The sequence below is a fragment of the Argentina silus genome (assembly GCF_951799395.1).
Source record: "Argentina silus genome assembly, chromosome: 2".
NCBI classification, from domain to species: domain Eukaryota; kingdom Metazoa; phylum Chordata; class Actinopteri; order Argentiniformes; family Argentinidae; genus Argentina; species Argentina silus.
In genome coordinates this window covers 34396179-34408443 of record NC_139656.1, presented here as the reverse complement: position 1 = coordinate 34408443, position 12265 = coordinate 34396179, and the positions used below count along the sequence as shown (strand labels likewise).

General features: G+C 46.9%; 1 protein-coding gene across 1 annotated transcript in view; it reads left to right on the top strand.

Annotated features, from left to right (window-relative positions):
* Positions 1 to 5639: 5639 nt before the first annotated feature.
* The window catches only part of chm (CHM Rab escort protein), a gene marked incomplete at its 3' end in the record, with an annotated part of 26932 nt that continues 20306 nt past the window's right edge, over positions 5640 to 12265 (top strand). The window contains exons 1-4 of the mRNA XM_083665350.1: positions 5640 to 5692; positions 10990 to 11056; positions 11307 to 11379; positions 12250 to 12265. The exon at positions 12250 to 12265 is cut by the window's right edge and continues 115 nt beyond it. Of these exons, the coding sequence (XP_083521476.1) occupies positions 5641 to 5692; positions 10990 to 11056; positions 11307 to 11379; positions 12250 to 12265 (208 nt within the window). The 5' untranslated portion in view covers position 5640. The remainder of the gene's footprint in view (positions 5693 to 10989; positions 11057 to 11306; positions 11380 to 12249) is intronic.

The window sequence follows — 12265 nt, the reverse complement described above, 5'->3', positions numbered from 1 at the left end:
CAGCATCACTAACACCTGTCCACTTCCTCGGCTGGCTTCAACTTCCTGGCACACTTCCTGTCCTCTCCTCCTTCTCCGTCCTCTCCCTGACCTTCAGCAGCTCCACACACACACACACACACACACACACACACACACACACACACACACACACACCCAGCCTCCAGGGAGGGGAGGAGGGAACAGGAGGTGACAAGTGGCCCCGAGGACTCCACCCCCCCCCCCCCTACACGCCCACCCCCCCCCCCCCCCCAACACCCCCCCTCCACCCCCCCCTTCCAAATAATCCACGACCATAATGAATCACCAACCAATCAGAGAGCGCTAAAGACGGCCGCAGCCCTGAGAGAGAGAGAGTCATGGAGCTCTGAGGCGCTTCAGAAGCACCAATCAAAGCGAGCGGAACACACGGACGTGCATGGCGTAAGGTGTGGGCACTTGGAAGATAAAGAGTTGTTGATTTTTTCCCTTTAGAAAGGCAAGGCCTGTGTTTCGCAGCATTGAAGCTCTTTTGTAAGAGCGCCAGCAAAACGCGCCTGTGAACGCAGCCCTAAATGGCACGGGATGAAACCGCCTCAGCCCGGCTCCAATCCACACAGGTTTTTCTTTTCATTTTTATACTTGGATTAAAAAAAACAGCGCCTCCCCAGAGAGGAGAAGCGGGTGACACCAGAACACCCCTGCATCAGTTAAACGTTAAACTTGAGACAAACACTCCTGTTAAAAGCTTCAGGCGCTGTGGTTGGGGGGGAGAGAGAGAGAGAGAGAGAGAGAGAGAGAGAGAGAGAGAGAGAGAGAGAGAGAGAGAGAGAGACAGAGAGAGAGAGAGAGAGAGAGAGAGAGAGAGAGAGAGAGAGAAAGGGAAGAGAGGGAGGAGGAGAGGCTTGTTCTTAGCCATCTGTTAGGGCTGTTTTAAGAGTTGAGGAGATGTTTGAAACAGAGAGTGAAGACGATCAATAAGCCGACCAATCAATACACACCTGTCTGAACGACCCGGGTCAGCTGACTGGGACAGAGAACTGGCTGCTTTCCCTTAGACCATCAAACACACAGTAACAGTATTAGTATTCATAGTAACAGTATTAGTATTCCACAGTAACAGTATTAGTATTCATAGTAACAGTATTAGTATTCCACAGTAACAGTATTAGTATTCCACAGTAACAGTATTAGTATTCATAGTAACAGTATTAGTATTCACAGTAACAGTATTAGTATTCATAGTAACAGTATTAGTATTCCACAGTAACAGTATTAGTATTCCACAGTAACAGTATTAGTATTCATAGTAACAGTATTAGTATTCACAGTAACAGTATTAGTATTCATAGTAACAGTATTAGTATTCACAGTAACAGTATTAGTATTCCACAGTAACAGTATTAGTATTCATAATAACAGTATTAGTATTCCACAGTAACAGTATTAGTATTCATAATAACAGTATTAGTATTCCACAGTAACAGTATTAGTATTCATAATAACAGTATTAGTATTCCACAGTAACAGTAGTAGTATTCCACAGTAACAGTATTAGTATTCCACAGTAACAGTATTAGTATTCACAGTAACAGTATTAGTATTCCACAGTAACAGTATTAGTATTCACAGTAACAGTATTAGTATTCCACAGTAACAGTATTAGTATTCATAATAACAGTATTAGTATTCCACAGTAACAGTATTAGTATTCACAGTAACAGTATTAGTATTCCACAGTAACAGTATTAGTATTCATAATAACAGTATTAGTATTCCACAGTAACAGTATTAGTATTCCACAGTAACAGTATTAGTATTCATAGTAACAGTATTAGTATTCCCTAGTAACAGTATTCAGTATAAACTCTGCGCTTGGCCACGTCCTAGCTACAGTATTTGTATGCTCATCATATCTCTTCAAACAGCAACAGGAAAATGGATCTGATATTTGACAGTTGCTTCCTTGACTAGTTACTTCACTAGTGTTACGTTTCCTTCAGTCCTGATATTGTCAAACAGTTCCTCTCTGTTCCTCTCTGTGCTCATTAGCATGCAGAACCAAATGTGCTCTCATTTCTCAAAGGGAAATAATACAGTTCAATCTTGTTAGGAGACTCTACCATGTTTAATCTGTTTATTCTCAAAAAGCAGATGCACATTAATGCGTCATTACAAATGTTAGGTGATTATGGAATCTTTGAACCAGGCTTATTAGCCTCACACGTAACAGCAGGTATGGAACCCAGCAGAGGTTTAAGGACGTTTCTACAGAACTTCCACATCATGCCCCCCCCCCCCCCACTGACAGGAGCTGCTGCCCCGAGTCCAAACCCGGTACTTCAGAACCGTATCTGAAGTGGTCTGGGACACTCCAATCTCATTAACATGAGAGCGCTTAGCGCAATGAAAACATCAATATTAAAAAACAAAAAACAAAAAACAAAAAACATGCCTCACTTGAATGAAATAATGATTCAGAGATGATGATGATGTTTTTTATCCGGTAGAATTAAACGGAGCGTTTGAAACTATCCTCAAGCCCGGTCCCTTTCAGATGTGGAGGGCTTTTATGAGTCCATTTACAGCATGAAAGGCGCATGTTAATTAATCCTACTGATCCGACTATCTCGTCCTCAGCTCTTAACTAGCTGGAGATGCCAGGTGTTTCTGTTGCCCCAGAACCTCTCCTCCTCCAGACGACTTGGGCGAACAGAAACACTCTGTGCTCTTCTGAACAACAATGTTCTGGAGTATAGACTCTGGCTATGTGCCAACTGCCACACACACACACACACACACACACACACACACACACACACACACACGCACGCACACACATCCTCCATAGCATAATGCAGGGCACCAGCCATGCATACTAAGTGGTACGCCCATGTGGACATTGAAACACAGCCTGTGTATTTAATTTACAGGTGTGTTAACCTTCCATAATAAGCCAGTTGTTATAATGCAATAATGCATGGCAGGTATCAGAGACAACACCTGATCCTTCATTACCGTTACAGCCTCCCAGCACTCCACCAATCAGCAGCGCTCACATGGTTTTACTGCAGACATTGACATTGGACGCTTTTTTAATTGAACCTTTACTTTAACAGGGAGTCACATTGAGACCAGAGTCTCTTCTTCAAGGGAGCTCTGCAATACACGTGTGTGTGTGTGTGTGTGTGTGTGTGTGTGTGTGTGTGTGGATATGCTCTGGTTGGCCTATTTGACATGTTCCGGAGCTGGAATTTTAGATGACAGACACACACACACACACGCACGCACGCACACACAGACACACACACACACGCACACACACGCACACACACAAAACACACACACACACACACACACACACACAGTCCCTTAGAAGCCCTCTCTAGTCTAAATTCTCATTTTCCTGTTGTTTATATTGTGACCCTTCCTGTCACCCAAGCAGGGCTGTGGAACATGAATATTAATGTTTAATGTAAACACACACAGACTGAGAAAAACACAAGCTCGGGAAAATAAATTATAAAACATATTCAAGGGGCAATCTGTAATTTGCACGGCCATGTTTGGACTTTTTAAATTAATTATATACAGCCATTGATTGTTGAAGAGTCTGACTCATAAATGCGTCTAACGAATGAGCTGTCTCACCCCATCCTTTTGTTGTTCTTTGAATTACAGATTGCACCTTTAAAAACAAACGTGTACTTTGGTTTATTTGATGCTTAGGAATGATTACACATAGGAATTACGACTGGAGTGAGACTTTACAGTTTTTCTCCATTGTACACACACAAAAAATTGAACTATGCACACGTCTGAAAACTTGTATCAACAACAAGTCTCCAGACTGCTAAACTCTGAGCACCATTCCATTGTTTTCACTCAAATAGAAATTCTAAATCACATTTTTGCAAAACTCTAAGCACAAATCACATCATTTAGCACACTTTGTTCACCTGGAAAACACTGGCCTTCCAAATACCACACCCTCATGACATGAAACACCCTCATGACCAACTGGTCTCACTCACTTCTCACCTGCTCAAACCCAACTGGCAAAACACTTCAATCAGGTGTCAGAGCAGAAAAAGAGGCCTCAGGTGACCTCGACTGTGCTGGAGAACGAGGAGGAGGAGGAAGGGGAGGAGGAGGAGGAGGAGGAGGAGGAGGAGGAGGAGGAGGAAGGGGAGGAGGAGGAGGAGGAGGAGGAGGAAGGAGAAGGGCGAGCCAATATGTCTAATGAAATCCTCTCAACTTTGGTTGACCATGTACTCAATCATGGCCTAACAGTGACTGAAGCTGGGCAGCGAGTCCAGACGAATCTGAGCCGCTTCACGGAGGCCTCAGTTATCCTCAGTTATCCTCAGTTATCCAGCATTCAGAGATGAGAAGAGGTAAGTTACCACTTCCCTAGTCTTCTACTCTCTACAGTCATTACAGTCATGGAACTTTAGGGTTTCTATGCATATCCACAGGGCTGAGAGAAATGTATAGTTAATGTTGTTTTATCTTACATTTATGAAATATGTAGCTTATACTGTATATACTTTTCACAGACACTTCTTCCCCCGTTGCTTGGCCAGGGAGAACACCGCAGGCGATGTAGATGAGGTCCTCTGGCCTGATCAGGACCGGGGGCGGGATGCAGACTGATTTACATGTTGATCTGTTTCACCACATTTTATATTTTTATTTTTTGTGGGCCTATGAAAAACTATTTTTTTTTTCCAGTCAGTTCAGTCAGCTGAACATTTTACTATATTACAGTAACAAATAAATATTTGCTTTGTTACCTTTTTGTATTTGTGCACTGATTTCATCATTACATCCCCGGAGAGACGGCCTAAACATTGTCTTACTGTAGTGTTTTTCATTTTACTTATCAGTTCAAATACTGTGAGTTTTGCCAAAATAGGTAACATTTGTGCTCTAATGTTGCAGCATCAGCTGTAAGTTCACAGTGTGACTCTGGGAGGCTGGTTGTGAGTTCAGCCCAGCTGGAGCTCATTGGACAGACACATTGCATTGTTTCCTATTCTGACACAATGATTGTGTAAAAGCAATATTTATATGATATATTCACAGTATTGTATTACCATATGGCAACAGTCTTTATACTGTATGTACCATAAAATTGTAACCTATTTTGCGACAAAAAATTAAATTAAATTAAAAAAGGAAAAAGGAAACAATTTCTACACACTTTTATACATTTGAATATGTAACATGGCCTCATGAAGCCAAAACATATATGAACAGTATTTTGATGTTAGTGTTTTAGATTGATCACACCAGTGTTTAATTGATGCTCTGTAACAGATATTCATATGATAGCTGTGTGTATCGTTTTGGTGGAAATAATCAGTTTTAAAAAGAAAGAAGAGAGTTTTGACAAAATGGTGAACTCTTTGCAGGTTTGTGTTTAGAGTTTGGAGAAATTGAGCTCTAGTTTCAGGAAACGTGTTTAAACGATTGGAAAAAACTGTCATGATAGAATTGTTTTCTAAGAATGTGATATCATGACATACAAATGTGTGTGTGTGTGTGTGTGTGTGTGTGTGTGTGTGTGTATTGCTTATTGCGTGCGTGTGTGTGCGCGTGCGCGTCAGAAGCACGTCTTGCTCGCTGTCACATGACTTCGTGTGTTCATTGCTCAACATGGCTGCGGACAACCTGCCATCCGACTTCGATGTTGTTATACTCGGGACAGGTACGAGGCTGTCGCTCTGTTCCCTTTCAATGCCCTTCGATCACTTTGTGTGTGTTTTTGAACATGTGGAGTTATGAATATTACTGTGAAAGACGGTCGGGCACTAATCGACACCCTGTTTAGCTCGTCGACGTTAGCACTGGCTAGCCAGCGATGGCTCTATATGACCAGATGGGGTTAGTCAGGACAACATCCCGTCTCTTTATTCATCAATTATCCGATGCAAAAGGTGTTATTGTGGTTCATGTTCACAGCCGTTGAAGGATGGAGCTACTTTCTAGCTTGTGATTGAAGCTCTCCTTACGATACGGACGTGGCTAGCCAGCTAACCAGCTAGCTCGCCGTGCCAGCGTCATCCCCGTCCTCAGGACTGTCTGACACACGATCAACCTGCCGAGCGACATGACCGTCCTGTCTCACCCACATTATGGCCACAAGTTCGACATTAGGACATAGATCTCGTCTGGGATGTCTGTCCTCCCTGTCCTGTAAGAGGGAGCCGAGGCTGCTCCTCTTCAGACCCTCCCTGGTATTCACATCTAGGCTCTAACTCTGTCAGCTTGCTGTCGGTGGAATGGATGTGTGTAAAATGCTGTTATTGGATTATATTATATTCTATCAGAGGGTTTTCAGAGATACAGAATAGTCTGAAGGGATACAGAACAGTCTGAAGGGATACAGAACAGTCTGAAGGGATACAGAATAGTCTGAAGGGATACAGAACAGTCTGTAATTTTGATCACAGATTGTATGTAACATTATGATCAGAAATAAAGACTCTCTCTCTCTCTCTCTCTCTCTCTCTCTCTCACACACACACACACACACACTCTCTCTCCCTCTCTCTCTCTCACATACACAGACAGACAGACAGACACACACACACACACACACCTGGTGGTAAACACAGAACCCTTGGCGGCAGTGGGTAGGAGGAGCAGGTCCAGCAATGACAGCTCAGCGACCTATAGCTATCCTTCTCCATGATGGATGCCATGCACATCTGCGGCCCGCTTCTGGTGGTTCTGGAGTGAGGAGTGATGCCAGCTGGTCCACAGACTGCAGGTCACAGTCACTGGTCTGGTGACTCACTCTATGACTGCTCAGGCAGGCAGGCAGGGGTGGGTGGGTGTGTGTGTCAGGGGTGGTCAGACAAGCGTGTTGTCCTGGTCCCCTAGCCTCTGGTAGCTGTGTGTGTGTGTGTGTGAGTGTGTGTGTGTGAGAGAGAGAGGTATAGTGTGGATGGGGACAAGGAACAGTTGTTTATGAATATAGTGGCACTCTAATGACACACTGTCTCCATCTGCTGGATCTTCACCTGTGTGTGTGTGTGTGTGTGTGTGTGTGTGTGCATGTGTGTGTGTGTGTGTGAGAGAGACGAACTGGGTTCCTGTTGGTTGCACCCCGTCAGCCCCCGTTCAGAGACCCACCTGACGCCCACCAGGGGGTGGCCCGCGGGGGCACAGGGGAGGGCAGCCCTGGGTATGCCTGGGTGGCTCCTGCTGGACGCCCCGGGACTCTGTGACATCTGTCTGCGTTCTCAATGGAATGGGATTCTAGTTCTACCCAGGATAATGGGATCCTTTGTTATGACTGAGAAATGCTTGGAAATGGCCTCCAATGTTTGGAAGAGGTTGTGTTTACTGGAAATGGAAGGAGTGGTGCTCAGGGCCGTATCTCGGCCTGGTCTCCCCCCTGCCACGCCTCCCCTTGTCGTTCCTGACTCGTTAAAGACCCCATGGCAATTATCGGAAGAGTGGGCGTGTGTTCTCAGTCAGACGACCTGGTGAAATAAGGGTTAAATTAAAATGGTTCAAAAACCCGGTCTGGACAAGCAACAGCAGTAGGTACTGGTACTACTGTACCAGGGACTGGCTAGCCACTAGCCGCTGTGTGGAGTCACACCACCATTGTTCCTGGGACAGACAGATAGAATCTTAATACTGGATCTATGGAAGACCAGGAGCTAATCAACCATCTAGACTAGCTGCTAGTCAGGCCTGTAGAAGACCAGGAGCTAATCAACCATCTAGACTAGCTGCTAGTCAGGCCTATAGAAGACCAGGAGCTAATCAACCATCTAGACTAGCTGCTAGTCAGGCCTATAGAAGACCAGGAGCTAATCAACCATCTAGACTAGCTGCTAGTCAGGCCTATAGAAGACCAGGAGCTAATCAACCATCTAGACTAGCTGCTAGTCAGGCCTGTAGAAGACCAAGGACTAGCTAGCTAGCTAGCTGCTACTGTTGCGGTAACTGTCCATCTGAGCAGGACTGCTGGAGTCACGGACACCGAGCTGCTTGCTGATTGGTCACGGTCCATAAGAACATGTAAACAGGGAGCGGCTGTAATAGTGAGGGTAGTTTATTGGTTTTATATAGTAGTCTATTAGTCTCGTTCACGGGTCTGTGTTGTGGGCTGTTTGTTGGAGAGAAAGAGAGGGGGGAGAGAGGGGGAGAGAGAGAGGCTGAACTGGGTAAGATCCTGTTGTCCTGCTGTGACTAAGCTGGGTGGGGGTGCGATGGAGGGGGGGGAGGGGTGGAGGGGGGGTAATGGAAGTGCCTTCCCATTTCCATCCTCTCTTCTGCTGAGGCCTGCTCTCTCTCTCTCTACCCCCCCCCCCCCCCTCTCTCTCTCTCTCTCCCTCGTCTCTCTCTCTTCTGTCCTCCACCCCTCTCTCTCTCTCTCTCCCCCCCTCTCTCTCCCTCTCTCCCCCTCTCCCTCTCTCTCTCTCTCTTTCAGCCACACTATAAATAACAGCTAAAATGACTCTGAAGGTGTAGAGATAGAACCCATTCTGGAATGTTCTGTGAAATGAAGAGTGATTTATGATTTCATACAATTCCTGCTGAAAGCATTCTGGGCTGTGCCTGCTCATCAAAGTCTTGACGGGTCCATCTATTATTTATGGTCAGGCACGTTGGAGGCCTCACTGCAGCTTTATGGCAGGTAATGTTTGTCTTTAGCAAACATGATGTGGACAAAATCAATACGCTGCCCGATAGATGGCATTAAAAATATGACATTGTTGGTTATTTACACTTTTTAAAAACATCTTTAAGAATTGCCTCGGGGTTGAGATGTACGACCGCACACACACACATATACACACGCACACATACATACATACATACACACACACACACACACGCACGCACGCACACATACATACATACATGCACGCACGCACGCACGCACACACACACACACGCACACTTCCTCCGTCCAGTTGTTAATAGACATGGAGTGTGTGGTGCAGTAGGGGGTGGTGTCCACTCTCATCCCAGTTGCACACCAGTTCAACCAGTCAGACCAGTACAGACCAGTCCGGCCAGTACAGACCAGACCAGACCACACCAGTCCAACCAGTACACACCAGTCCAACCAGTACACACCAGTCCAACCAGTACAGACCAGTCCAGCCTGTACAGACCAGTCCAACCAATACACACCAGTCCAACCAGTACAGGCCAGTCCAACCAGTACACACCAGTCCAACCAGTACACACCAGTCCAACCAGTACAGGCCAGTCCAGCCTGTACAGACCAGTCCAACCAGTACAGACCAGTCCAACCAGACCAGTCCAACCACAGATATACAGTAACAGTTGTCCAGTGTGAGTTGTCATTCTATGGGGAGGCGTCACTGAGGCCTGGTCGTACTAGCTGTAGCCTAGCTGTAGCCTAGATAGCCGTACTAGCAGCCTAGCTGTAGCCTAGATAGCCGTACTAGCAGCCTAGCTGTAGCCTAGATAGCCGTACTAGCAGCCTAGCTGTAGCCTAGATAGCCGTACTAGCAGCCTAGCTGTAGCCTAGATAGCCGTACTAGCAGCCTAGCTGTAGCCTAGATAGCCGTACTAGCAGTAGAGAACAGCAGCATACAGCCAGACCAGACCAGACCAGACCAGAGCAGCCGATGTGGAGCACTGGTAGAGAACAGCAGCATACAGCCAGACCAGAGCAGCCGATGTGGAGCACTGGTAGAGAACAGCAGTATACAGCCAGACCAGAGCAGCCGATGTGGAGCACTGGTGGCCTATTTGTGTTGGAGATGCCCTCGATGACACACAGGGATGGGTGGATGTGGCAGTATATATATATGTGGAAATAAATCACTTCCCCATTGTGTGTGTGATGGCTGTGTGTGTGTGTGTGTGTGTGTGTGAGAGAGATGGCTGGGCCTGTGAGTGTGTGTGTATATGTGTGATGGCTGTGTGTGTGTGTGTGTGTGTGTGTGTGTGTGTGTGTGAGAGAGATGGCTGGGCTTGTGAGTGTGTGTATACGTGTGATGGCTGTGTGTGTGTGTGTGTGTGTGAGAGGGCTGCTGGCAGGGCAAGGCCAGATGAGGAGGAAGAGGGATGGGAGGGACGAGGACACCATCGAAGGCTTAATGGAGTTGTTCTGTACGCTCTGCTCTGTCTGTGGTTCTGCCTCTCAATCTCTCTCTCTCTCTCTCTACCTCTCTCTTTCAATCTCTCTACCTCTCTCCTCTCTCAATCTCTCTCTACCTCTCTCCTCTCTCAATCTCTCTCTACCTCTCTCCTCTCTCAATCTCTCTCTACCTCTCCTCTCTCAATCTCTCTCTCTCTCTCTCTCTCTACCTCTCTCTTTCAATCTCTCTCTACCTCTCTCCTCTCTCAATCTCTCTCTACCTCTCTCTTTCAATCTCTCTCTACCTCTCTCCTCTCTCAATCTCTCTCTACCTCTCTCTTTCAATCTCTCTCTACCTCTCTCTCTCAATCAATCTCTCCTATGCTTCTCAATCTCTCTTGCTACCTCTCTCTCTCTCTCCCTCCCTCTCCCCCTATATCTCTCTTACCCCTCCCTCACCTCTCCATCCCCCCCCCTCCTCCTCCCCCAGAGCACGTCCACCCCCCCAGTAGAATCCCCTCCAGCAGCCCGGAGCCAATCCTATTGAAATCCACCTCATCATGGTATTGGCCCATCCAGACCATTGTGAGTGTGTGATCTTTGTCCTGTGTCTGTCAGCTGCACTGTGGTGGTGAACAGGCTGAGGAGGAGGTCCGTTCTGGCCGTGTCGGTCCTGATCACGGCAGAGGCCGGCGGTGAGGTCTTATAATCCACTCAGAGAAACACTCATCACCGTCACATCCAGCAGGCCCCCGTACAGAGGAGAGGGGGGGGGGCCTGCCAGGGGAACGAGCATTTCTCTGATTGAATCAACCGCCTCCTTCAGCGAGAGGCTCAGCCGTGGGCTCCCTGGCCTTCTGTGTGTTCTCACAATGGTCCTGACAGCGTGTGTGTGTGTGTGTGTGTGTGTGTGTGTGTGTCTCCAGGCCTCTCTGAGTCTGTCATCGCTGCTGCCTGCTCCCGCGTCGGACAGAGGGTCTTACATGTCGACAGGTCAGTCTGATTGTGTGTGTGTGTGTTTGTGACGGAGGTGTGTGTGTTTGTGTGACAGAGGTGTGTGTGTGAGACGGAGGTGTGTGTGTGTGTGTGTCACGAAGGTTTGTGTGTGTGAGACGGAGGTGTGTTTGTGTGTGAGAGAGACGGAGATGTGTGTGTGTGTGTGTGTGTGTGTGTGTGTGTGAAAGAGAGAGAGACGGAGGTGTGTGTGTGTTTGATCCCATTTGTTCCATTGTGGATGGTGCAGGAGGAACTACTATGCAGGGAACTGGGCCAGTTTCACCTTCAACGGCCTCCTGTCCTGGATCGACGAGTACAAGGTAGGTAGGACCGCCTCTTCTACCCTGGATATCAACACAAGAACGCTCTCCTCTACCCTGGATATGAATATAACACTAGAACGCTCTCCTGTATATGAATATAACACTAGAACGCTCTCCTGTATATGAATATAACACTAGAACGCCCTCCTGTATATGAATATAACACTAGAACGCTCTCCTCTACCCTGGACATGAATATAACACTAGAACGCTCTCCTGTATATGAATCTAACACGAGAACACTTTTTACTAACAACAGCAGAAAGTGAGTGTGCATGGGTGTATGTGTGTGTGTGCGTGTGTGAGTGTGCATGGGTGTATGCGTGCGTGCGTGCGTGTGTGTGTGAGAGAGAGAGAGAGTGATGTAACAGCGTGAGTAATGGGAGGTGTGAGACTGACGTGTCAGTGTGTTCTGACCTTTAGTGTGATAACCATGTGTTAACTAGGCCTGGCCGCAGGGTGGGTGTGTGTGTGTGTGTGTCTGTGTGTGTGTCTGTGTGTGACGGAGGTGTGTGTGTGTGACGGGTATGTGTGTGTGTGTGTGTGTGTGTGAGGGTGTTAACTCGGGCTGGCTGGAGGGTGTGTGTGTGTGTGTGTGTGTGTGTGTGTGTGTGTGTGTGTGTGTGTGTGTGTGTGAGTGGCCTGTCATATCATTCCACTCACTTTAATAAACTTTCTCATCACCAGGACAACCATAGTTAAAACCACTCCACACACCCTGACAACACTGGATAGCACAGTGCAACATTAAGACAGAGGTGTGTCTGTGTGTGTGTGTGTGTGTGTGTGTGTGTGTGTGTGTGTGTGTGTGTGTGTGTGTGTGTGTGTGTGTGTGTGTGTGTGACCATCCTCCCTCTGTGTCCCCAGGCCCAGAGCCAGCAGC